Here is a 26757-nt window from a genome sequence, read left to right on the forward strand (position 1 = left end):
CATTGCCAGAGTGCGCCACCTCGTTATGTACGCCCACTATCTATTATAACAAAACTCCGAGAAAACGATAAAGCTGCGCCTTGGCGACGTATATATACACAAACAGAAGGAAACACACAAACACAAGCTCACCTGCGCAGCTTACACTATTTGAAGTCAGATCAGCTGGAAGAATCGCACAAAGGCGGCTCATCGCAACGATGCACCTCCGTACGCGCGCCTGGTTCGTCTAATAGTCTGTGTTAGTGCGCGTAGACACCCGTAATCGTCATAGGAGTAGAGGAAGAAGGCGTAAACGGATGGTGAATACTTATAAAGAACTTTGTTAAAATTCTACTCAACTCCGTCAATAATAAGGGGAAGTAGGATGTCAACGAACCAGCATCGGAGCGCCGAGATGTTTTGCGAGCCGTCGAGATAACGGATAACCGCTGCTGCAACTCTCTCACTCCGAGATTTGATATACTTAATAGCGAGAGAGAGAGAGAGAGAGAGAGAGAACAACAGTGTAAGGGAGTAGATTGGACGAACTGACGTGTCTGCATTTGGAGATGCCCGAATTTCGCTCGCTAAACGATCGACTCGAAACTCGCTGACACGCCAGGTTACAATACTTTCTCTCCTTTTATCGCTGAGCTGCTTGTTTGTCTTGGGCTTGTTTCGGCTCATGTTAATTAGCGAAGCCTTTTAGATTGCCTGTGCTCCTTTCTTTTCTTTGCTGCATATGCGAACTAATGGGATTGTCGTGATTTTTCACAGTGTGTCTCAAAGTTCACCGCTCACTGCTTTACTCTTTGGAACGATGGCGTGCTTCCTGATGAACCAAGAAGATGTGCAGCTCAGCATACCATCGTTTGAGACCACGGATGGTGTCACATTTTATGTGGTAGAAGTCAAGATTGGTACGGTCGAGTGGACTGTTAAACACAGGTATGTAGGTGGACATGGATTGGTAGATACTCTTCTTTGATAAGAGACGGCTTGTCAATATCGATTACTATAAGCCTCCTTCAATAATATTACATGAACTATCAGATCTTTAACTTTTCAATTTTTACAGGTACAGTGAATTCGCAGAACTTCATGATACCTTGGTTTTGGATCATTGCGTGGAAAAGGATATATTGCCCCCAAAAAAGCTTATTGGCAACAAGTCTGAGACATTTGTTGAAAAGAGACGCTTGGGTCTTGAGACATACTTGAACTCCGTATACATTTATCTGAAGAAGATCATGCCCAGACCATTGGCCATTTTTCTAGAGTTAAACGTGTACGAGATTTTCTTTTTACTGCAAAATTTAGCGTGCCGATTTTTTACCGAAGGAGTATCACTGTTACAAAACTCTAAAAGCTTTACGTACAACGTTGTGCAGGTATGTAAATACTTGTTTTACCTTCTTAAAGTTGTTATCTACCACTGATAGCAAAAAGCAATATTTCAAAATGTAGCATTTGCTAAAAACCTTCGTATTTTTCAGATGCATGCAATGAGCGAGAGACTTAAGCAACCTTGTCCATCTTTAGAAATCACGGATAAGAAATACGACTTTAGTCATGTGCTGGACTTTAATTCACACTTGAAGGATCTTGTTATACAAGGATCTGATACTACATACGGAACAAGTAATATTGACCCCACTACTTTGAGTATTGAATTATCCAGCTTCAAAACTCTAGAACACTTCACTGTGGATAACTATCCTTTAGATAAGATTTATAACATGGGTAATCTACGCGATACAGTTAAGGTACTTGAAGTTCACAATACAAAACTAAGAAACATTATTGAACTAACTATGTGTGAAGCAGTTCATAAGCACATTACTTCGGCTAATGACTCACATGTCTGGTTAAAAGTGACACATTTAGACTTAAGTGACAATCAAATTGAAGTTATAGATGAGGCTATTAAATTATTGCCGCATATTGAATCTCTCGTTTTAAATAATAATCGACTTAGGGAAATATCAAATATTACTTTATTACCAAGATTATCTCAGCTACATTTGGCGTCGAACAATTTCACGTTATTGCCTGAAAATCTTCACACAAAGTTGGGAAAAATTGTGTTTATCGATTTATCGTGCAACAATTTAACTTCACTCGCAAGTTTTGCCAAATTGTATTGCCTAGAAGGTTTGGATGTAAGCTGCAATAGAATTGAAAATATTCAAGAAGTGAAGCACATTGGAAACCTTCCTTGCTTGGAAAATCTTAGATTAACGGGCAATCCCGTGTCCACGATTGTGGATTACAGAGTCAAAGTATTAGAACCATTTGGTAAAAGAGCGGCAGATATTTATCTCGATAACGAAAAGCCAAATCAAAAAGAACTAGATACTGTTTCAGTTCTTCAAGCATTGAGAATTGCAAGAGAGGGTAAATCTCCGACTTTTAGTACAAGCGATGCCCCTCTGTTTTCAGCGGAAATACCAACCGTTTAGAATAAGAATTTTACAAATATTACATATTCGAACAAAATTGGACAATTTTAATGAATTTCAACCTGTAAGACCCGTTTTTGGGTTCACGGGTCTGATAATTTTTTTTACTTTTTTCTGCAGCCATACGTGCTATTTTTCTTGTTAAAACCTCTTCTACGGTGGTTTCACGATCTTAAATAAAATTTAATTAAATTGCTTGTAAATATTTATCAACAGAAATCACCGATGTAAAACAATGAGCCACTTTAACTTTGCACGCATATGATACGAACGCTGTTTTCTTATCTATTTTTACCGCAATGATTAATTAATTTTAATCCAATTGTAAATATTTTTAAGAACCCAAGATATTAAATATTTATAATGATTTTTTAATCGTAAACGAAATGATATTTAAAATATAACAATGAATTTTTATAACTGTACATAAGATGACACAATATTTTGTTAAATAAATCAATAATTCTGTGATAAATACAATTTCTTGTTGCTTATTACAACACTTATTTCTTCTTGCTCGTCGAACTAAAAGCGAACAAACTTTTTACATAGCAACAGATCTTGCACATTATCAGTCATCATTTTTATCGTTTTCATGCGTTATCGCTATACGTGTATCAGAATGCGATACTGCAAATTTGAGCTACGGTTACCAAATTTCATACATGGTTGTATAGAATCATAAAATAATGCTAAAAGAGGGCGTGAGGTATATCAAATAAAACAGACGCAGGGTTTAATTGTTGTCAATTATTTATTAACTTTTAAACTTTTTTGTGTTCTCGAAAATATTAAAATATTCATAAATAATATTAATAATATAATAATGCTTACATACGCTAGGCATTGTGTTTAGTCTTTTAACGTATACACCTAAACTAACACGTATATAAGTTATATATAATACCGAAAAATTTTCTCGGGTTCATTTTATTATTTCTGCTCGTTCCATCGCTTTGAGTCTAGCCATTGGAAAAACTGTTTCACCCCTATCATCATCAAATAAAAAAAGCTCTTGAACGTTATCTACGATTGTACGTTAGGCATGCATTTACACTGTTTCTTTTTTCAATTTTCTCCTGTATATATATATACGACGTACACGTACACAAATATATATATATTTTTTTTTCTCAAGACACGCCCGTTTATAGAATTCCCTTGTTCTACGACATCGCGATGCACAGTGCAAGCGTTCTGATTTTCATAACGGTATACAAATTTTGACAGTGAGTAGCGCCGATCACATTATTGTGATTGCGGAAAAAGTGTAGTACAGATCATGTAAAAGCGCACAGCACAGTTCGCGTAAAATGTTGCAAGGCACAGTGAGAGAGTTGTAATGCGCAGCGTTGTGGACATATAGTTACATCTTGCAAAGCTGCTTCGATTATACACTTGTAGAATTTTTCGTTGCCTCCCCATCGACGAAGTGTAACGTAATAAGAATTTGCATATTACAATAATAACAGGGGGTTGTATAATGGGCTGGCACCGAGACGACGAAGGGATATCATTTGAATTTACATTAAAATAATACACAATTAATACACAATAAAATTAATTAATAATATAATATAATAGACACGTTATAAAAAAATGGAAACCTAACGTTCGACGGTTTTTGTTTTTTGAATATTTTTGTCTGTTTTTTTTTCTTTGATCGCGGATCCGGTGGAGAGAATTATAATATTGTATAATCGTTCGCCTATATCGCGTAATTTAGTGATGCGCGATGGGGATGAGCTTCTCGCCTTGGCCGAGAGCCGGCAGAGGTGCCTCCACGGTCAGGACGCCGTCTTTGCTGAGGGACGACTTGATGGTCTCGGGATTCGTGCCCTTCGGCAGCAGGAATTCACGGTTGTACTCCCTGTAGACGGACTTTGTGTCTGTCTTCTCCTCGTGCTTGGCGTGGACCTGGAATGACAATTTGCGTTAGCTATGGTTTTTCTCTCTTCGTCACACGTTTATTAAAGCTAACAATTTCTGTATTAATTTGTCGTTCGTCGCAGTTATATAGTGTTGGGTTACGAAAGGAGCAGCGACGTGGGTATATAGTTCGCGGTGTCGAAAGTGGAGCACACGCGGCTGACAAATATTTGAAGGGGGAACTATATGGAGAAAAGGCGCTGTATTATGTTTGGTATCCGTGAGGAGGGGGAGTGAAGTAGAAAAACAACCTAAATCAAACGGTCGGCAAAACCGTGAGCGGAAAATTCCACGGATTATTGCGTCAAATAACATCAAATACTTCACACAATAAACCGCAAAACGATCTCGTGCCGAAAATTCGCCGAGAGTTAATTTCCTCCCTTCAAGCATACTTGACCAGCAGAGATCGATTACGATTTCGGTCGCGTGTGTGTGCTCGAGTCCTGATTTATTAAAAGCGAGGCTAATCGAATCGACCCAGAAATGCCGCGCACGAAAAACCCCTAGCTACGCTTCTACGGCGAAGTGAAAGCCGCGATCGAGACACCCCCGCGCGACGCTGACTCATTCGCTGCGGCTCTCGCGAAAGGACGAAAGGAGGCGCGCGTGGGATCTGAAAAATTTTTGACGACTGCAACGATATAATTTCATTGCGAGTCAGTAGAGAGACAGAGATGAATATATATGATCCGATGAAGATAGACATCGCGGGTTATGGATGTGTGAAAGAATTGAGTTTTCTGCAGCGTTGGAATATTTATCAGCCTTGCGACTACTGTGGAATGAGGTAACACACTTTGAATTACTGGAGCAAATGTTTGTTTAGCGATTGCACGGGAGTGGTGTTAGCTTATTCTACGGAATGAAGTGCTTCTAGCAAATTCCGAATTCTCTTCGTGTTGTTATACGCTAATGTTCATATGGATGTATACAGCTTCTCGCGCGAGTCTGTTTGCTCAGCTGACTCCGCGCGGCGACAAAGGTCGTTCGAATAAGTCAACCCAGGGAAACAAACGCAGCACACGACTTGATTAAAATTGCGCATATTAAAAAGGGTATTTAGATCAATAGCCTTCAAATAATCAGGATTGTTATATAGCAACATTATAAATAAAAATTGAACCCCAAGGGATTAACGACCGCTCGTGAAGTAATAGGAGCGATTCAAATGACACGATAAACGGCCCCTCCAAAATAGAATGAAACAGAAAAAAGCGCATTGCCGCACGGCGCGAAAACCCTTGAAGACGGCAAAAGTGGGTTACGCGCTGGGCCGGGCGATAAAAGCCGGGCATATTTACGATGTCGTTCAGCGGGAAATAGGACAGTAGGAAGCTACGTCAGAGAAAGAGAGACGTAAAGCTCGAGGAGAAGAGCGCGTGCGAGAGAGACGCACCCTGAAAGAACTACCGGCGACGACGCGGCGCTATATAATCCACACATACGTATGTACAGTAAATATATGTGTCTGCAAGGTTGTCCTGCGACATCAGGGCTCTCTCGATATATCGATCGACGCGCAACTCTTTCCAGTGAGTTTGTTTTCACGAAGGATAATTTTCTATAGCTTTCCTTGATTCGTCGCTGTTTGCCTTGCGGCTTTTCTATTTTTAAATTCTAGCTTCGACGTTTTTTATTAACAATATTCGCGCTTTCGTTTTTTTCGAATAAAGATTCTCTTGCATAAACATAACGGGGGCGCGTTTATTTATACTTTTATCGTCGCATTCCTTCGGAAGCCTAAACTATATACGGCTCGGGCGAGGAACGCGGCGCGTTTTATTTAGCACCGAGCGCTCTATACCGTATACCGCGATTTATGTATTAGATATTCAAATTGCATAGTGTGCAGGATTTACGTGTACGTACCGGAGCGACCGGTATGACTCATGCGCGAGAGTCGAACGTCATAGCTAAAATTCAACCGAAGCAAAGAGAAGCATTGCGTTGAAATGTATTGACCGATTGTCAATCGATGATTTACGAGAAATGAAGTAGATTTTTTCTCAAGTGTTTTTAACGTCATAATTCGTATTAAAATAGATTAAAATAAAAAAAAAGGGATGGCCTGTACTCGAAAGCCAAATTCTCTGGCGCTTTCCCCAAGGTGATTATGATAGACTGCAGCATCGGCCGATATCCGCATATACAATACGGGAGATAACAATGCGACGGCGAGTCATCGACGTATTTATAGAAGTCAGAAGACGCTAATAACGCAAGCGCGGGGGGCATCGAGCCTTGACGCTCGCGTTAGCACCATTAGACATCAACAGAAACGACGATTGTTGTTTACTCGCGATCTTCCCGGCTAAATTATTCAAATCTCTCGGACGACGACGAGGACGAGGAGTCATGAGCTCCCAACCCACATACAGTAACCCAAATGCAAAAAGGCCGCACCCCGCAGTGCTGTACGACGGCGTTATCGTAGGGGGCGACTATATGTATAGCCGTGTGCATTATACGGAGAAGAGGCATATACGTATTAAAAGCTAATTGCATTACGTACAAAGCGCTAACGAGTTGGCCTGTGTCTGGGTAATTCGCGTGCACGCTCGAAACTTCTCCCGAGAACTGAGCCCTCTTGTCTGAATGATCGTGAGACGAGTGTGTATAAGTTATGTGTGCATTATACACGAGCACATCTGCGGGTTTATTATCGCAGAGGCGCTTTATTCAAAATGGCTTGGTACAGTGGTATATGCTATACGATTGATTCCGCATTATATTTCCGCTTTAGTCGACGCCAGGATCTCTGACGGTCTGCGGCCTCGACTCCTCACTAAACGCAACTGTGGTATATCGATCTTTGCATCCGTAAAAGAGAGAGAACGGCGTAAAAAAGGAGGCCAGCACCAGTCGCGGGGAGCATCCAGTGAGGTAATCCTAGAAGTCAGGAGAGCGAAAAATCGTGAGCCGCGGGCGTGTGGGTGCTGCCAGCACGGCTGCGGTAATTCTAGGAGCTACACGATATATCGCCTTACGCGTGTGTGTGCTCGCGAGAGAGCACAGGTCGACGCTTTCTGTATACTTTTTGTCTCTTGTGTACAGGTGCATCGCGGGGTAAGGGATCGATTCGAGTTCTGAGCTGCGGACACTTTTTTCATTGTGATCGAATAAAGAAAACAAATAATACATAGATGCACGATTTATAATTTGCTTCGAGTGGCCTCGATACGAGACATTAAGCATAAGGATGACGACGCTCTACTGTTTTTAGATTTTTCCTTTGTTCCCTTTTTTTTACAAGTGTGCGTATTGCGCAACGCGTGGGCGTTATGTGCCGATGTAATTAATTCGTGCTCATCGACCGTGAATCTTATTACTTTCGCCTCGTTTTTTCTTCCGAACACGCGAGTTCCTCTTCCTCGACACGCCATATATACTCGTGAAAAATTCAAACGATCTCGTCTCGAAGTTATACCCCTCGGTAAACACGAAGCGAGTCCAAAAGCACGAATATTTCTGTAAAAAGAAATGACGGATCGACAGAGTCTGGCGATTTTCACGCTCGAAGAGTCTCGTCGGAGCGAGTGTGCTCCATCGCCGAAATAACGCTGCGCGATTCTTGAGTCAACGACTAAATATAAACGTCACTTTTCGCGCGAGCGCCCTGGCTTCCCACGCAGCGGCAGACGAATTAGCGTCTTCGGCGGCGCGGACTTTCGTAACGCGCGCTGTGTTGTTATATAGCTGCAGTGTGTACGTATGTATGTGTGTGTGTGTGTGTGTATGTGTGAAGGAAAAAAGATGCGAGTGCAGGGCTCAAGTCCCGGAGAGACATTAACACGTGTAACGGGGACAGAGACGAATTGCTAATTGGGACTTTGCATGATCGGGGCGCTTTAACTTCTGCGCGCGCGCGCGGCTGATTGATCGTGGGGAATTAAGCTTTGGAGCGAGTTTTAAAGCGAGAGCTATGTTCCGAGGCAAGAATAAGAATAAAGGAAAATTTCTTCGAAAAGTTCCAAGAGAATAAAGCCCATCGTATTAGGAAAGCGGTTACACACATGCGGTAAGCGCGAGGATGACGCAAGTCTCGTGTACACGCGTTCGCAGCATGACCGAAAGTAACTCTTTCCCGCGCTTTTCGAGTGCGTCCTCGCTCCGACCCTTTAAAGGACCACGTCGTCCCCGACTTGAGCCTTGACCAAATTACACCTTGCAGGGAAATCGAGGAGCTTATATAAATCGCGGTAATGAAGGCTGAACCGGCCAGTGCCCGAGTTTCGTGGACTACCGCGTATATATAATAATAATACACGCGACCGTTTTCGATTTTTCGTTCAAAGTATATTTTAATCAATTATTTTGAATTACATTCACACGACGCGCGAGCCAAGAGGTTTACGTAACGCGGGCTGAGCTTCATTGCTCGTTAATCACGTCACTCTAGCAAAAAATATAAATTACCGAAAGAAAGGTGCTGCAGTATTGAAAAGAATCTATACACAGCACCGCGCCAGTCGTACCGTAACTCTTCCATTCTCTATACACAATCGAAATAAAAACAGTTACTCCCAGCGGAGAAACCGACTAGTAGTCACGAATTCCCGACTCGCGAATCTGATCTATACTCCAAAACCGAAAGAGAGAAGACGATGCTATTCTTCCTCACTATACCGCGTACAACGACCCTCGCTGTACAGTTGCACAACGCGGAGACGGACCGAAAGAGCCGACGATCGTCTTTACGCCCTCGTTATGTACACATAGTTGAGGCGGCTTTCATCGGCCGACTAATCAATCACTTCCTTATTGTTTCCTTATTTCGCCTCGCCAGACTGGCGACGGATCGATCTTAACCTTTTGCTATATTTAACGACGCTGTGCCTATACGTGTAACGAATATTCCACCCGAGGTCGACTCGGATATAAAGGCATTTGAGTATAACAATTTGACAAATCTTCTAATTCAGGAATCGCGACTAACATGCCGACAATGAGAAACTCGAGCTCTCGAAGCGTCAGTTTCCGTTTTTTCCCTTTACGAATCGAGAGCCCTCTCGTCGCGGCTCGTTCCACAATGCCGACATTATTCCGGAGCGTCGGCGTGACGGCGAGAGTTATTTATTTTTGGAGTTCGGCTATTTCGAGCTCCGCCGAAGCAGTACACACGCTTGGAAAAACCCGCTGAGAATCTCGCTGCTTCTAGGATCGTGGAATTCTAGATTTTCAAAGCTGTAGAGAGAGAATTGGTAACCGTAAGTTTTCTACTTTTGAGAAATATAAGCGTTATTTTGGATGATTATGGAGAAACTTTGACATACGTTTACGAACAACGTAGTAAAGTTAAAAATAAATGAGAAGAAAAGGTTTCTGAGAAATACCTATAATATTAACATCCGCTTAATATGCAATGCTGTTCGAGTTATTACATTGGCTGCAGCCGACAATTATACAGCGTTAAAAGAAAAACTTTACGATTTTGCGAGCGCTCGAAACTAATTGTACTTTACAATAATGTTTACAACGAATCTTTACGGCCGTTGGATGTTTTCCAAGCGCAAAGGTAAACACGACTTTTTCAAACAACCTACAACTATACATCAGAGTACATATCAGGTTTGTCCAACACACGGATACAGAAAATTCGGATGGTTTGATCAAAAGCACACTCGAGACATTGCGCAAGTTTTCAAGACGAAGCTCCCAATGTTATACAGAGAGAGAGAGAGAGAGAGAGAGAGAGAGAGAGAGAGAGAGAGAGAGAGAGAGAGAGAGAGAGATTTCGGAGAAGCTGCCAGCCGGCCTCTTGCGTAATCCGACACATGCACGCATAACCGCGCGCCCGTCTGTCCGAGATGCGCAAATACTCGTATACGTTAACATCTGCGCGTTCTGTGCACGAACAATTTCGCGGCAGACTCTCGGGAAGATGTTTCGAGATCTCAGCCAAAAGATTCTATTGCCTACTGTTTTATATGGAAGTGCTCTAGATCGCGGCTACGCTTATTATACGCATTGACGTATTTTCGCGAGAGTTGTGTTGCGGCTTTTTAATTGGCTGTTCTCGCCGAGGGTGACGGTGATTTATGCGCGTGATCCTAATGGCTGGGAGTTTTGACAGTGTGTGGGGTAATATTTTATTGTTGCCGAAGGGAAGAGTGCAGTGTACGGAAATTGTTGTACTGTAAAATAGACGAGGATTGTGAAGTGGCTCGAGATCCGCAATAAAAAATCAGAGTCAGCTGTTGTAGTTACAAATGATTTACGCAATATTTTACGACGAAGTGTTGTTAACAACGGCATAATATCTGACTCGACGAAATTCGAACGAGTAAGCAGACTCGAGTTCATTATTCAAATCCTCGTCCGTCTCATCGAATAATACTATAATATAATATCTCGGATTACTCACAAGAAGCTTGTTGTCAACAGTCTTGACGACGATCTCCTCGGGCGTGTACTGCGAGACATCAAATCTGAGCTTGAGCATCTTGTTGTCACCCTCATCCTGGATCAGGGGGCTGTTGAGTCCGTCCAACCAGGTGTTGGAGTCGTGCTGCGGGCTGAGTGAGCTGTTCTGGCTCGACTGCTGTTGTGTCGTCGTGCTGTAATTTCAAAACAAGGATTTGCGTTACTCGAGTCATTTTTTTACATTTACATATTGACTACATCTGAAGCTATTCAAGGTGACGAATGTATATACTATAACTATACGACCTAATGTCGGGGAATACAGGGGTAAGTCACATGAGGTGCCATTCGAATGCGCTGCGTGGACTGCAGGTATTAACCCCATGAGTGTTTTAAACTATCGATGAGTGTCAATCTTTGAACAATTGAGTTTATAAGTAAAAAACTGCATGCATTGTTCAAAAATCGATATTGTTCTCCGATGATGGAACACGTTCAGAGCTAACTGGTGTGTCGTTCGAATACTTGGTTCTCTACGAGCTAGATACGAATGATGAACATTGATGCGGACGTTGCGATGGGTGTAGCGTACGTGAGGAGAAAATAAAAAGTATCTAAGGTAATACAATGTGAGATCGCTCACGACTATTACAAAAAAAATCGGTCGTCGACGCTTGCTTCGTTTAACTCTAATAAACAAAAAGTAAAGAATCCTCTACCACAGCTGATAAAAGCGTATGTGCAAGTGCGACAAAGTGATTTATCTCCGTTTATGCAACGATGATACAGGCATGAATACGTGCGCTGATGCAATGTGCGAAGCTGCTCAAGTCTCTACGAAAAGCACATCAAACACAATATTATATGAATATCCATGTAGAAGGTATATATACAAGTGACAGCTCTTTGCTTATTTCGTGACATTGGCATAGGTGGTTCATATATATATGTACTTGTTGTTGAGGATGCATCAGGCTATTGTCAGTGTCACCTTTTGAAGCTGTCGAAGGCGGATCTCATCGGAGGCACACCGTCGGGCTTACTACTGTCCCAACCCTCTGTCTTGGAGGTCGTGGACGTCCGGTGCTCGCTGCTGCTCGTGTGGTGCCGGCTTTTATGAGAGATACAGCGCGCGCAGAGTCGGTTGTTAGTGCGTGTTTGTTTTTTTCATTTTCATTCGTTCGTTCGTTCGTTTTGTTTGCCATCAGCCATCATCCCCAAAAGGTGCCGGGAGAGAGAGAGAGATAGAGAGCGAGTTAATGCGATTAGTCAGTCATCATTAGTACGAGGATCAAACTCATGCTCGAAGTTTTTATTAATATTATTAAGTTTCTTTTCGTTTGGACTCTTTCCGTTACTCTATAATATGCTACTAGACGCAAATAGTAACGAAAAGTTTTTGTACTGTACAAGAATTAGATGCTTCGAGTAGTAAAATGAAGTTGTTCAAATGTTTCAAATCGTATTTAAAGTAGATAATATTCGAGTTAGTACTCAAAACTGTAAAGATGCAGCGACAATCACAAAACGTCGCATTTCTCATTATATCATTCAAGTACACAGAGCAGCGCACTTTTTACAAGTTAATATTATAATAATATGTACACCCTTCGCTGCACTTTGAAATTCAATAGCATTTTGAAATCGTACACTCCAAGGCAAATAGCAAGAGATGCGCATCGCCTCTCTGATGGTCTACGACTAAGAATAGCGAAGCTCAAAATAAAGTTCAAGTTGAGGCGCCTCCTGCACTGCAACTATCTAAAACGCGACGCGACCGGAAGTCAAGTCTGCTTCTGCATCTCGCCGGAGGTCAAAGACCTCTGGCCGAGATCCCGCGGGTGAGTTCGACGTTGCTATAGGTTCGTCGAAAGGTCGCGGGAATAGCTGTGGGAGACGAAAGTCGTGACTCTAAGGAAGATCTCGGATCACACCGTGAGCTTATTGTATCCGCAGGTTTTTTAAATACTTATAAGACTCGTTAAAGATTCTCACGAAATTCGTATTCGAATTCGGTATACGAGTCGTGCGAGGGGGCACGTTCTTACTCGATGATTAACGCGCGCGTGTGTCTACGACTGGGGAATACCTTATAGGCATTTTGAAATTTTGTCCAAGGAGGCGCGGAGCTTTCGAGCATATTTAGAAGGCGTTTGAATTGCTGGCGGCGCGCGACCCTGTCCGATCAGATAAAATCGATGGTCGAGGTATTTTCGGCTGCGGACGACTCGAATTAATTCATCCCTCCGCGAGATACATCGTAATGATTCATACAGATGAGTATATAGAAAGAAACCGATCGACTGCAGAAACTGTGCCGAGCTATGCAATCGTATATAAATAGAGCCGATGGAATTAGAAAATTTAATTATACCCGGCTTCAAGTTCAATCTAGCAGCGCTCGCCGTGCGCGCGCGATTTTAATAGGAGAGTTCGAGACTGCTAAAGGCTCTCGCGCCTCGCGCTAAAGGTCAAGAGGAGTAGAGCAGCTAATCCATCTCTGGCACGCGAGGATCCTAAACACGACTCAACGACTTTGAGTGGTAGTCCGGTTTCTCGTTCCTATGCGCTATTACGGAAACTGGACTGTCAATTGGTATGTATCGAGTTTAGGTTTCTTTCTTTCTAGCTATCATGGCTACTTAAGGATTGTTCCCTCGTTTTCTCGGCCGTCCAGTTCTATTGCGGGCCGAGGTCGGGGTTTTGGTTTAATGATGACGAGTTGATTATCGGCAGCACTCAATAAAAAAAGAACAGTAAATATGAGGAAGAATCCCGAAGAATTTAATTGCATCACTTAATAAACACACTCGAGCGCGATGCAGAAAATTCAAACACACATTCCTTGCATAATACTCCCACATGTACACACACGATGTACATCGCTGTTAATAATTGACGCGATAACGCTCTCTGTACATAGCACAATTTTTATGACGAACGCACTTTTCCGCGTCAAAGCGGATTACACTGCAGCCACGATGCTCTTTTTAAACGCATCAGTCTCGGATTACGACGCGACGCGCAGGTGGGGCGAACGGCGCGTTTAATTGACGCTTCATTGTGCATCGAGTTATACACGTCGCCGCATATAATTCCATGATCGACGTCCGAGCAATTTTTTCCGTTAATTACACGCTCTTGCGCGCCCGAGTCGTTATTCCTGGGATAGACGACGTGTGCTGATGCGCGTACACGATGATGTTCCTTCGAGGAAAATCGATCGATCGTAATGCGCGCTACCGGATCGATAATTATCGGCGCGGTTTATTCGAAATGATATGTAATAAGCGAGTTTGATGTATACAAGAGCGTGACGAAGTTAAAAGCTGAGGTGCTGAGAAGTGTATTTACATTTTTGGGAGGAGTCAGACGAGAGCATTCTTTATGGTAAGCGTATTTAAAGCGTTGGAGATTCGAAGACTGATACTGAATACGAATCGACACATCGGAATGAATGCAGCGTCCGAGTGTGTAGCGTCAGTTTTAATTATAGAATGATAATGTGGTGTAAATGAAATAACATCTATATTCGTTGTGTGCAAGTGCAGCGATGGACTTTTATTAAATTTCACTTTGGTCAGCGTAACTTTGATGATATGCAGCTCTATTTATAATCGTAGTGTTTACAATCGAAGAGAAATCAATGTCAGTCTCGATAACGAAGAAACCAGAGCAAAAAAACTGCTGCTACTCCAGCAACGCTGATCGATGATCCGGCAAAATGGAATATGAACAAAAAATTACAAACACACGTACCGATACTTAATCACGGTCTTGTGCCGGGGCGGATAGAGATCTTCGTCGACGATCATCACGAGAAAAGGAACAACACAATCAAACTGATGTCAAACCAGAGCAACAACCAGTCCGCGTCGATGCTGGAAAAATGACTGCGCAAATCGCGACTACCGATGCACGATAATACCGCGAGTGCTGTTCGCCAAGTTGGCAAGAGGACCCGATGGAGAGGGGAAAAATGAACGCGCGCGGCTCCGCTTTTGCACAAGTTGACGTTCGAGAGCGCGGGATGATGTGCTGCTGCTGCTCGTCAAATGACTGACGGATGTGTTCTTCGATTATTGTTTCAACGAGTTGCGTCATACGCGCCCACGTGTGATTTTTAATTTTTTTTTTGTGTCAGGTTCGAGTGTTTGCCGGTTCTCGTGACTTGCGGAATCGGGAGTTTGCAGAATCGCAGGAGATGAGCTGGAAATTTCTGGAAGTAATCCGGGTATAAATAAAGATTCCTGGGGTGCACAGCCTTTACCCACGAATTTCGGACGTCAGGGGCCAGATTTATGGGTTTAGTCGATACGAAGGGGGATTCGCCGTTACGAGCGCGCGCGCGAGGGTGAACAAAAGCTATTTCTCTGCGCAGATGTTTCAAGGTTAGAGGAGCCGCGAGCGAATCATTCTCATTACTGCATCTCCAGCCCTATATGGAACTACTTTTATGTGCGCAGTTCAGAGAGTCGAAATAAACGTGATCTAACCAGAATTGATATCGAAGATTCTCCACGATTTTCACTGCAGCTCTCGATCGTTATTCCATGGTGCAGTTGTCATATTGGTGGGCGCAGTAATTGCGGCACATTATCGTAAAACTTTCGCAAGAAAAATCGGAAGATTTCCGATGGCTATGATTGCGGAGAATTTAAATGCAAATCGCATCGGTAAAAATCAATTTGCCTAAAACCATCAGTTATCGCTCGCTTATTGCATTCAGATCGGGATACATTATCATACAAGCCGTAATGTAATTCAACGCTCACACTATGACCGAGACGTAGAGACATAAAGACGACAATCATCATCAGTTGCCTACGTTTTCAATAAAACAAACGTCCCATTGAAATCGGCGTCTCTTTCAAGCCCATCCACCAATCTAAAACAAACAAAAAAAAATCCACCAACACCTATACGTACACAATCCATACAGCAGCCAACGTATCGCAACTTCGGAAACAATTAACGACTGCAACGCTTCACCTGTAATTGAAACCCAACACTCTAAATGAAAAAAACGTCTCATCGGCTATACAGAACACTCCAGCCGCGCTCATTGTCCTCTATGTATATACATACATTATACGAACTGTACCCAACACACTGGGCAGCAATCGAAGCGTGTCAGACACACGAGGCGGGCAAGATCGGTAACGCAATCTCGCTCGGCCAAGGTCCCCTGCGCACCGCGACTGTACTCTTTTCAGGACTGCGTGCACATGACTCACGCGCGCGCGCGCTCGTTTCATTCAAACTTCGCGTCGCAATGTACCGGCTCTCAGTGGATTATATATGGAGAGAGAAGGAGCCGGTGTGTAAGTAGTTTCGTCATTTACATTTTCGAGCACTGCGTCATTTTTCTGGTAGATAGAGAGAAAGAGCCAGAGAAGAGAAGGAGGAGGATTCAATGCTATACAGTGTGCCGAACGACGGATTTATGAGTGGTCTATTTGCAGAGTGCGCGAAGTGTCGATGTGGAGTGGAGATGAACTTTCGCGAAGGTCTCGGTGAGCAAATTTTTTTTTCGAGGATTATTTTTAACGTTGCACTTTGAGTTCTTGCTTTTGCTTACAAAGATTAATTCGATGATAGCTATCGTTGCTATCGGAGATTGTACGAGTTTTAATCGTTGTATAAGAAAAACCTGATAAATTATCGGATTCACATTATCGCGGACAGTGTAATAATAATTGAAAAAGTAACGCAGTTAATCGCAAGAAAAAATCAAATCCCGACAGACTGGTTCCGTTTTCCTATACAACGGCCAAAAAAACCGAAAAAGTTTCCTCTCCTTTGCACCATACAGCATCTTTAAATAGCCCGCATCGCAGACAAAAACGTCTGGCGCCCATAAAGCTAAGAAGCCGCAGCACACGATCGTTTCATCACTCCCGGAACAATATATGCCCCCGCAGGGCAGGCGCTTAATTAAAATTGTGCGAGTCGAGTTAGCGATGAGTGACGACGAGACTTTTATAATACACAATATACTCCCGCCGCCCGTTAATTTATATAAAAGGACGAAAGTACAACATCGGCTGCTCAGAAGGACGCGTAGCTCATCATCGCTGCCGCGAGATTAGAAGGAAGAATGCGGAGGTGATAAGAACGCGTGCCAGAAGTCGAACTTGTTGCTCGTCGCGCTCGAGCCTTAAGTACATACTATACAGTGTTTATATACGACGATCCGTCGACAGGTGATGCTCTCGCGCATTCGCCTCTTTTTTCCGCGCGCGCGTGGCAGCTTATCGAGCTTGGGACCGGCTCTTTTTTTATGCACGACTGTATTTACCCGAGCGATGAGCGATTTGCTTGACGTTAATGGGTCGAGATTACGACGCTTGATTTTTGGAACGTGCCTCGAGCTGGCAATTTGGGTGGAAAGAGAATTTTACTTTTGAGCGTTACGTAACATTTTAAGAATTTTCGGGAATATTCTCAATCGACGATTTTCAAAACGAAGAGTTTTTTTGTTGGATTGTGGACGTGGAAAGATTGTAGTGCAAATTGTATTTGGACAGTCAACGGCTTTAATTCAAACTTTACGACTTTACGACGCTGAGTTTTGCATATCGGGTATACGTTGAAACGTCGCACAAAAAATATTTCAAGAAGACTCCGAAGAAGTACACGTTTTAGCTTTCAAACCTCGTCGGGATTATCGGCAATTAACCGAATAATAAATTTTAAAGTTTGCAGAACATGTGAGCGCACATGCAACCCGAGACTTCAATTATCTCCCCCACACTGTTTTGCAATTCAAACGCCTTCTTTTCTCGAACGCCTAACCTTTGCGAATTTTTTCTTTCCTCGAATCTCTCGAGTATACTTCTCGAAGTAATCGAATTTAATAATAGACCGCGTGAATCCGATCGTTCAATCGATAGTCTCTCGCTATATACGGTAAGCTTCAACGAGTCGATTATCCGCAGTGACTTTTTTCAATTAAAAAACTCGAAAGTCTTTCGTCTCGAGTGAGTATCGAGTCACAGCTGCTTGAATATTCAAAACTCCAGAACGAAAAAACCCGTCGCCACGCGCTAAGGACGAAATACAGTCGGTCGCCGGGTGCGGCGACGAAACAGGACGAGACGAGTATACACAGAGGAGACGGTGGAAGGGAAGAGACGCCGGTGAAAGGGACACGCCAAGTAAGTATAGAGAGAGAGAGAGAGAGAGAGAGAGAGAGAGAGAGAGAGAGAGAGAGAGTATATAATAAGTCGAAAGAGTCGCTTATACCTGGTGGTGCTCTTGAAGAAGTTGCTCTCGCGGTTCATGAGTTCGCTACGGAAGCGGGACATCTCCTCCTCCATCTTCCTCATCTCGGCGTCGAAACGCTCGCGGATGTTGGAGAATTCGCTGTCGATGACGCTGAAGTCGCCGAGCTTGATGGGAATGTTACGCTTGATGCCGCTGTCCGCCATTTTTACTTCTTCTGCTGCTGCTCGTTAAAACTCGCCGCACGTTTTTTCTCAGAAAAATCTCTCGATTTCTGTACAGGACGTGTGATACGCACGCACTCGGAACGCACCAGACAATATCGATTCGCAACGATGTGTATGTGTGTATGTGTGTGTACTTCTCACAGAGACTCGATCTCTCGCCGTATACTGTGTATTGTGATACTTTAGTGAGAAAGCGTGTTTCTTGGGTTACGGGATGAAGCACGTAATGTTCGCTCGTGAGACACTCGGGTAAGAATGAGCGCGAGTAGCCGGCTGCTGCCCCTTAAATAAGCGATGCCGAGACGCCCCGCAGTCGATCGTGGGCTGACTTCGGACGGCTTCGGCTCTTTCCGTCATTGCCGCCGCCGCTCGAACGCTCGAACCTTCACGAATGTGCGCGTATACGCGTGCGCGTGGACTTTGATGATACTCGATGCTCTTTTATTTTCGCTTTTTGGGTAGCTTTTCGAATCTCTGCGTTTGGTCGATAATTTGGTTTTTTCTGGATTAATTGAAGCTGCACGTGAGTCACCGAGCAGTTTTTGGCGCGGGCTTTTTGAAAAATACGTTTATGTTTACAAACACATCGCTGTAGAGCGAAAGGTTTTGATAAACATGATATGTTTGTAGTTGGAGATGCTCAATTAGACGCGAATAACTAATTTTGTTTTGACGCATGATAAATCTTCCCAAAAAGCAACTGCATCTCTAGACTTAGGTATATTCGACCTGCTCGTTATTTTTAATAACGACTACAGTATCATATTTTGGTTTGTGAAGTCGTTGCTGCAGCCCATTTATTGCAAAGTCATTATACATACGAATATAGCCATACGTTATACCGATCATCCTCTTTCGAAAGGAAATACACGTTGAGCGTCGTTAATGGCGACTTTTTGAATTGATAGACGTGCAGCTATTTCAAGTTCATTATCTGTAAGATTCTTATATAAAATAAAAATTTTGGCAACGAATCCCAACCGATCTCCGAAAAGGTGTAGCCTCATAAATTTCAATTCCGCAAGGATAATGCGAACTTAATTCGCCCCTATCCGGTGCCCGCGCGCCGATGGCGCACAAAAACACGCGCCCATTGCAGCGTGCATCTGCCCGCGTGGCAAATCGTAGGAAGGAAACCAGGTGCGAGGGACACTGCAGGTGCTGCGGATTTACCGTTTATTGCAGGATGCACGAATTCGGACTCGGTCTGTTGAGAAAAAAGATTAGGTCTTCGATTGGCGTAGATAACTCGAACTTTAGTGGTTTCCACGTTGCGAAATCGGTTTACGATCTCGGATGATAAAAGAGTCGCTCGAAATCGTAGGAGGAGTTTATACTGAGTAAAGTGAGTAAAAATACGAAGGACTTATGCATATAAAAGTGACTCATACAGTACGCAGATCAATCTTTCGCAACTGTTATACGAACGTCGCATTCTCCTCGTATAATAATAAGCCCTTCGTTACACGATTCGCGAAACAAGCTCCGCAATATAACAAGTGTTTCATTTTTGCCTCAGCTCTCGCGAGAATAAACAGCGATTCTCGTAAGTATTTTCACAAAGCTTTAAAAATACAGCCGGCGCGAGTGAATTAAAAATCTCGTCGGATGAATAAAGCAGGCGAAATTCCAAGCGTTTGCACGCATAGCTGTCCGAGGGAGTAATCGAAGGCGAAAATGGAACGATGACTAAACGACGCGTTTTATATATACGTGTGTGAGCGCATCCTAAGTGCCGAAAAAGCTCAAAGCTTTCGGTGACGAAGCGCCGCGTTTCGTAATCGTTGTGAGAAGCGCGAAGCGCTATATAGCTGTTCTGCATACCGTTTTAGAGCGTAATGCAAATGAGTGACGAATTTCTAGAATTTTCATAAGCGCGCATACTCGTATAAATCGAACGTTTATTATAGACTGCAGGAGTTCGCGATGCGAAAACGATTCCGCGGGCTATTTTTGGATGGAGGTGTGATCGGACAACTTCTCAAACTCGAGAGAAATTGATATTTATTTGCAGATCAGTTGCGGAATCGAAAATGCGATAATTGTCGGATTCACCATATTTGAGAACCGAAAAGGCGAAGTAACTCGAATCGTTGCTCAGAACGCCGCAAGTAGAACAAGTCAGGCTCCGGCAAGACGATAATACAACAATCCCTGTCAGTCCGTCGGAAATTCCTCAACGCCTTACACTAATACAGCACAACGGACAAAGTATAAAAAGTCTGAAATTTCCTTCACGATGCAGAGCGCAATAAAATAAATTTACGGGCTCGGAATACCGCGCTCGTGAATAGCGGTTTAACGAACCCCACAGTGTATATAGAGCTTCTATACACACCAGTGTGTCGTACATCAGAGGGCCGGATACGCTCGGTAATGTCGTGTATCGTGTATCAAGAAAAGCTTATTAATTGGATAATTAGTGCAGGCGGTCTTCGAAAGCCCTGCACAACCGTGATAATCCATTAGCTCGTGTCTTCACGAGCGACTTCCTGCTCGTTGTACGTTCATTTCTAACTTGTCGTTTGCCGACATAAGGACTATTTTTTTTTTTTTGCAAATCCTCTAGTTCTATTTATAATCGTGATGCCCACCGCCGCGTGATTAACTTTTCATACCGGTGGTCAGGTGATGCAGTTTCTACGGAAGCGGAAGATCGAAAATGGAAGTGTGCCTACGGGAAAAAAAAGAGGAAGTAGAAACGAGATTCGGGAGGCCATAGTATGACTCGCGGCGCGAGTTTATGTATAGATATAGGTGTGAGTGTTTATGCGGCCCACGCCTTTCTCGCGCGAGCTCGGGACACCTAAAGAGAGACCGGTTTAGCTCGATTATAATGTCGCTCGAAAGCGCGGGCGGATATATTGTAACCGTCATCGACTCTGTCTGCTTTCGCTATTAGGCGAGGATACTGTGCTGTGCTGAGCTCGCTTCTTCTCTCCTCTAATCACGTCCACATATTCTACTTACGAGCGATTAGACTATCGAAGAAAGCTTAATGGCCCACAAATCATCATCGAGTGTATAATGCGCTATCTCTAGCTGCTGAGGACGCTATACCGGGATAGTAGTGTGCCTATACAAGCTTTTTCTAAACAGCGAAGCTCCTAAGATTGTAAATTGCAACAACAACAGTACGCCTCGTTATTGCTTTACAAGAACCCAAGTCGCTTATTCACGTTTCGAGTGAAACCGTGCGAGTTTTTATAAGTCCAGAACGCCGCATATAAGGATCGTATTGGTGGACCTCGTCAATCCGGTGAAAGTTTACAGGGCAGTTGCCGTATACGCATACTCCTAAATCGTCCAGCAGCGATTTACGTTCAGACGTATTTGGCCATACCCGCATATAATGAGCGAAAGAGTACGGCTGAAAAGTACAAAACAAGCTCCGCCGCTATTTTTCGAATCCGCATCCGAGTCTAGACCACAATTCCAATTCTCCCGGCTTATTTTAGACCCGAAAACCTTTTTTTCGCAGCCATGACTAAGTCGCGCCTACTTCCACCGCCATAGACGTATCTCAGCGATGACACATCATAAACAAAGTATATACCTACGGCGAAATCAACCTTACGGCGCCGTTCGCGCTTTAGAAAAGCGCTATTTCGAACTTCCGCGATCGCAAACACACGCAATACGTCACACGTATACAAACTCAATGAATGACGCTTCGGAGCGACGAGTGTGTATAGTCTTTTCCGTCTTGGCCCTGGCGTGCCATTCCTCGCGCGATTTCGGGCCCCTCCGACGACGAGTCGCTCTTTTCGAGCCTCGATCTTATATACTCAGCCGCTTCGTAATTCTGTTTGTTGTCTCGACGACAGAGCGGAATTCAATGTCACGGGTGGCCGATGATGGCCGAGGAGTCGACGCGTCGTAACGTTTGTATGCATTAGACTGAATTCGTTATTTTTTTTTTCAATTGTCACGATCGATCCTTTGAATTAATCGATTAGGTTTTTGCTTCGCTTCCGCGTTGCTTAATCCACACGTGTCTATGCGTCTTGAAGGATTTGACAATGTTTTGTAGAATCGAATAGTATCTCCTTGAACGCATTAAAGATATAAAATACCGATCTTTACTGCGTGCGATAATCGCGTAATGCTAATTATACGAGGACACGCAGAGTCGAACCCGTTACATCGTCCAAAAATAACACCGCACATATATACTCTCTGGAATTATACATCTCGCCTTTCCTCGTATACGCGATCGAAAAAGGACGCGGGGCCGAATCGCGCTCAGCATGCGGTATGAAACGTTAGAATTCGAGTGAGAGCAAGAAATGCATCGTCGGAAGGAGAGAAGTACACACACACAAACGAGCGACGCGATGTTGTACCTGCGGGAATTCAAACTTGGAAATCAGAGGATCTATAATAGGGTCTGAAAATGAAAAATTTTCCTTGTGACAATACCGAAGTGTGGATAATGTGGGCAATATTCGAGAATGCAGTTTCGTCTGTAGGGGATACGGAGCCAGTACAAAATTGTTCGGTGGTATACTTATACTGCTATAGCGTGATGATAGATCTTTTAGCTCCGCGATACTCTCATTCTCAGTTTTGAAAATGACAATATTTTTATTTTTAGCCAAAACGATTATGATATTCTTTGAATGCCGAAAATACGCAAACGTATATAAATGTTATTCTTGGCACACGTGTGTCATCTCACCGCTTCTGACTATGTAAAGACATAATCGTACCCAATTTTTCGTTGCGATTTCATCAATAATTTCACGTCATACAATTCACCTATACGTCACAATCCATAACAATCACTATAAGCATCGCGTAACTATACCCAAAATCGCGATACCGTACGATTTCTGACCTCACCGCGCAAGTTTCGACGGGACACACCTCTTTCGAATCTCCCACCATACGGCGTCTTCTCGATTTTTCTCCCGCGTGGATTTCGATTCGCCATGAGCGCGTGGGATAACTCGTCGAATTATATATACCTACTACTCAGCATCAGCGGGAGCATCTGACGTCATACGTCTCTGATGTGAAGCTCGACTGGTCGCGGCCCTCCCCGCGCGCGCGTGCGACAAGATCGATCCTCGCGACGCGTCACCGAGCGCGCTGCCTTTATATGGGCCTTTGCCTCTTGTAGTCGTCGTCGCTCTCTTGTACACTATACATGTATACAGCTTTGTCTGCTCTAAAGCCTCTTTGATGTCTGATGCGACTGCGCCGAGTAGAGAGAAGCACGTGGCGTTCGTTGTTTGCATGAATTTTCCGTTCGCATCGCGGCGAGATGGATGACTGGTGCGAGCTGAGGAGCTGATTAATCGATTGATATTCGGCCTGAGTAAGCTGCTGTCGTAATGCATTGTCGAGGAGGTATTTGCTTGTTGGTTGTTTTTCGTGGTGATTCCGACTTGTAAAGGTCCTTATAAGAGCGGATTTACGTGCTGTACATCTATTCGGGAGGATGCTTCATGCACGATTCAAGAAAAGCGTTGATAGTTATTTATGCAGATGATTCAAATTTTGGTAATGTCCGACTAGACAAAGCGTCAAAAATGCCACCAACAATCCAGTCTCGGACCACTCCAACCTCGTTAACCTTTCGCGCATATTACTTATGCAGAAAAAAAGTGAAGCGCGCGCGACGGCATATTCAAGGATCCGCGTGCGGATGCTGTCACAGACACGAATATTCTTGACCTTCGCCGCCCACGTAATTCACAGCCTGTTAGTCCGCGTAGTGTTTACACCTTCGCGCAGATTATTCCCGTTGCCAGCAGCGCTGATGGAATTTCTATGACGTTTTCAAAACCGTAGGTTAAGCATAGCTCTGTCGCATCCTTCCAAAAGCGGAGAGAATCGAAGGCGAATATGCGAGAGACGTATATGCCTTTTTTCGCCAAGTGACTCACGATTACGCCTCGCTCGCTCTCTCGTGTGTACTCGCGAAATTGGCGTCGAGCTCGTAAACATACACCGCGAGTGTGAGTTGGAAAACAACATTTTTTTTTCTTTTTTCTAAAATTTACGTTCAGCTCTCGCTTCTCTTTTCTTCGATCTATGCTCTTTTTTTGCTTACTCTTCTCGGGGGCGTGGAGTGTATACGATGCGCTTGCGATCGTTATAGGATATTAATTTATTCGAGATGACTCTTTCATAGTTTTATTAGTTTTTAAAAATAACAGTTTAATAACTGGAGCATGTAACGACTGACACTCCATTAAAAAGTTATACTCCTTAGCGTAAATCTTGATCGAAGCGCTCCTTTTGCAATTTTTATGCCTCACTCGCGTTAATTTTTTTTTCACGATCGATATATTTTACGTTGTAAGCCTGCGTCGGTACACTTCGAGTCAAAATATTTCAGGTTTCGCGCGATTTACGCCTATATATTTTAAAAAGTGAAAGCCACTCGTGACACCGGTTAGTAATTTAAAGTTTTATCGAACTTATTTCGCGTGAAATTCAATTCTCGAGCTTGTAATAAATGCCACGCGATATAATTACGATCGATATATTAATAATAAAATGCAAAATATACGACATGACGCATCAATCACTTATTATCTTACGCTTAAAGCATAGCTTCCGAGCAACGTAATTCATATACGAATAATCCTTATACACCCAACGTGTATTGTTAAAATCCCGACATTCCGTCGGAAATAATTTCTCTGAAAAAAAAACAAAAATCTCGCGCGAAGCAGGGCGTAAACGATAACGTTAAGCGTTAAACTTGGCGTCTACGCCCCAAAGCGTCGCGGCGGCGGCTGTCTCGAATTTTCCTTTCGGCTAATAATAACCGCGACTCTCTCGGGCATCTAAGAATCTCCGCGTTCGCGCGCAATGCTGTACGGGCCTATAACGCTCGAGATTCACTTGTTTTTTCCCGAAGCGCAGCGCCGCGTGTAATTTATATTGGTATCGGCGTCCGACTTTCGATTTTATCTCTGCCGGCGTTGCAACTCGCCCGAAATAATCGCGACTATGGTCGGGGGGTATTTTAACGTTGCGAGAAATGGATTTTCGAGTTTTCTTTTTAGCTGGTGTGGATATTGCGTAAGCTGTTTATCTGGTGGCTTTTGTTGACGGGACTGTGTTTTTTACAATAATAGTAAAATGCGGCAAATAGTTTTAAAGCTATTCTTGGTATTTGAATTTTAGGGACGAGAAGTGATATGGAAAATTTAAACTTGGCATAATAACGTAAATTCGAATTAGAATGAAAATTAGGCAAAGCGCATGCTACAAGAGATTTGACTTTGACTATCTATTTGGATATGCAATAACAACGCTCGACTGTGACATTGATCCTGACTCTCTTACAGCCGCATTGATTTAAATCGCTAGATCATATTTATAGCGCAGCCGCAAATACAAATTACCCTTACACACTTATTGTTATGCACAGGCTGTTTTGCTTTATTTTTGAACTTTCAGATTTTCGCGCGACAACGGCAGCGACCCGACATCTAGCGGTTATGTGACAAGCCGAGAAGCGTCGGTACAGTAGAAATTGTCCTACCGACCATCGACTGCTGCGTTCGAGAGACGGATTTATTTTGTTTACTGTGGCAGACAGCAGCATGGCAAACAGAAACCGATCTGAAACTGAGAGGAGTGTTAAACAAAGTGAAAGGAACAATGCCGAGGGCTCGAAAAAACCTTTCAACAAGAAGAAATACAGGGAGCAGAAGTACAGCAATAAATTCAAAGGTGATACTTTAGAATTAGTTTGTTTGGTTTTTAAGGTTATGGCTTTCTACTCCGAGTACTTACGTTTATTCTTACAGCAATTAAAATCTACAGTGTCGTAGGCTTTGATCTTTCTATTAACTTTATTCATTTGTTTTATCAGTCAATCAATGGGAGGAAAAAAGAAAAAAGGCAATTCTGAAGGGATTCTACAAGGACCTGAAGAAGGAGGAAAAAGCAGCCAATTTCAAGTTTTCAAGGAAATCTAATTCTGAAAATCCAGAAGATGACAACAGGTAGGTTTGAGAAATGGATATTCAGGGTTTGTAAAACATTCACTTGAAATAAAGCAATTGCTTCTGTTTCAGCGAATCGTCAAGTAAGAAAGCCAAGATCCCATTTTTCTCTGCCAAGCAAGAGTATTTGAAGAAGAAGCAAGAGAAGGATCGCAAGAAGGAAGAACTCTTGAAAGCCCAAGAGGAGCGAAAGAAAGCATTGGAGAAGTACAAAGAGAAAAAGATGCAGACTTATAAGCAGTTGTCGAAGAAGACGAAGAAAGGTCAGCCAGTGATGAAGGGCAGGATGGAATTGCTGTTGGAGAAGATTCAACAGAGCACTTGATGCATGATTTCCCCTTAACTCACAAGCTGCATTTAACACTGTAAATATGACTATTTTGTAAAAAAATATTTATTAAAAATTTTACTTGATTCCAAACCAAGCTTTCTCAGCATTCTCTAAAAGAAAATCAATTACCTTAATACTTGTCAGATACCATTTCTGCAAGGCAAACAGACAGTCCAAGAGAGATAAGTCAAACTGCTTACTTATTAATCCCAATCCTTATCTCGCTCGGGGCGTCTGCTTAGCGAAAGTATCAAAACAGA

At 43.2% G+C, this 26757-nt stretch overlaps 3 protein-coding genes across 6 annotated transcripts; 2 read left to right on the top strand and 1 right to left on the bottom strand.

Annotated features, from left to right (window-relative positions):
• The first annotated feature begins 52 nt into the window (after positions 1-52).
• Positions 53-3409, top strand: LOC100122345 (nischarin). The gene is made up of 4 exons (XM_001605897.6): positions 53-604; positions 760-930; positions 1061-1373; positions 1479-3409. Exons 2-4 carry the CDS (start codon positions 803-805, stop codon positions 2442-2444), a joined length of 1407 nt encoding a protein of 468 aa, XP_001605947.2. The 5' UTR covers positions 53-604; positions 760-802; the 3' UTR covers positions 2445-3409.
• LOC100118750 (alpha-crystallin A chain) lies at positions 3180-18777 on the bottom strand. 3 transcript variants are annotated; one of them, XM_008218381.4, is made up of 4 exons: positions 17988-18777; positions 11731-11850; positions 10741-10933; positions 3180-4361 (listed from the first exon to the last, which is right to left on the bottom strand). In XM_008218381.4, the coding sequence occupies exons 1-4, from the start codon at positions 18170-18172 to the stop codon at positions 4167-4169; spliced, it is 693 nt and encodes a 230-aa protein (XP_008216603.1). In that variant the 5' UTR covers positions 18173-18777; the 3' UTR covers positions 3180-4166. The 3 variants fall into 3 exon arrangements, with proteins under 3 accessions (XP_008216603.1, XP_016839873.1, XP_001607669.1); XM_016984384.3 differs by lacking the exon at positions 17988-18777 and adding an exon at positions 14499-15761; XM_001607619.6 differs by lacking the exon at positions 11731-11850 and having other exon boundaries at positions 17988-18608.
• Positions 15877-26591, top strand: LOC100122331 (thyroid transcription factor 1-associated protein 26 homolog). Of its 2 annotated transcripts, none has more exons than XM_001607615.6 (4): positions 15877-17899; positions 25616-25891; positions 26034-26166; positions 26239-26591. In XM_001607615.6, exons 2-4 carry the CDS (start codon positions 25762-25764, stop codon positions 26489-26491), a joined length of 516 nt encoding a protein of 171 aa, XP_001607665.1. In that variant the 5' UTR covers positions 15877-17899; positions 25616-25761; the 3' UTR covers positions 26492-26591. The 2 variants fall into 2 exon arrangements, with proteins under 2 accessions (XP_001607665.1, XP_032454066.1); XM_032598175.1 differs by having other exon boundaries at positions 15877-16255.
• Positions 26592-26757: the final 166 nt, after the last annotated feature.

The sequence above is a fragment of the Nasonia vitripennis genome, chromosome 3 (genome assembly GCF_009193385.2).
Source record: "Nasonia vitripennis strain AsymCx chromosome 3, Nvit_psr_1.1, whole genome shotgun sequence".
Classification (NCBI taxonomy): Eukaryota; Metazoa; Arthropoda; class Insecta; order Hymenoptera; family Pteromalidae; genus Nasonia; species Nasonia vitripennis.

What these genes read in the sequence shown, in the direction of transcription:
- LOC100118750 (XM_008218381.4), bottom strand. Translation starts at nt 18,172, where the DNA reads ATGGCGGACAGCGGCATCAAGCGTAACATTCCCATCAAGCTCGGCGAC. An exon ending in TTCTTCAAGAGCACCACCAG is followed by an intron (nt 11,851 to 17,987) that starts GTATAAGCGACT and finishes CTCTCATAAAAG; the next exon opens with CCGGCACCACACGAGCAGCA. An exon ending in GCCTTCGACAGCTTCAAAAG is followed by an intron (nt 10,934 to 11,730) that starts GTGACACTGACA and finishes TTGAAATTACAG; the next exon opens with CACGACGACACAACAGCAGT.
- LOC100122345 (XM_001605897.6), top strand. Translation starts at nt 803, where the DNA reads ATGGCGTGCTTCCTGATGAACCAAGAAGATGTGCAGCTCAGCATACCA. An exon ending in GAGTGGACTGTTAAACACAG is followed by an intron (nt 931 to 1,060) that starts GTATGTAGGTGG and finishes CAATTTTTACAG; the next exon opens with GTACAGTGAATTCGCAGAAC. An exon ending in TTACGTACAACGTTGTGCAG is followed by an intron (nt 1,374 to 1,478) that starts GTATGTAAATAC and finishes CGTATTTTTCAG; the next exon opens with ATGCATGCAATGAGCGAGAG.
- LOC100122331 (XM_001607615.6), top strand. Translation starts at nt 25,762, where the DNA reads ATGGCAAACAGAAACCGATCTGAAACTGAGAGGAGTGTTAAACAAAGT. An exon ending in GTACAGCAATAAATTCAAAG is followed by an intron (nt 25,892 to 26,033) that starts GTGATACTTTAG and finishes TTGTTTTATCAG; the next exon opens with TCAATCAATGGGAGGAAAAA. An exon ending in AATCCAGAAGATGACAACAG is followed by an intron (nt 26,167 to 26,238) that starts GTAGGTTTGAGA and finishes CTTCTGTTTCAG; the next exon opens with CGAATCGTCAAGTAAGAAAG.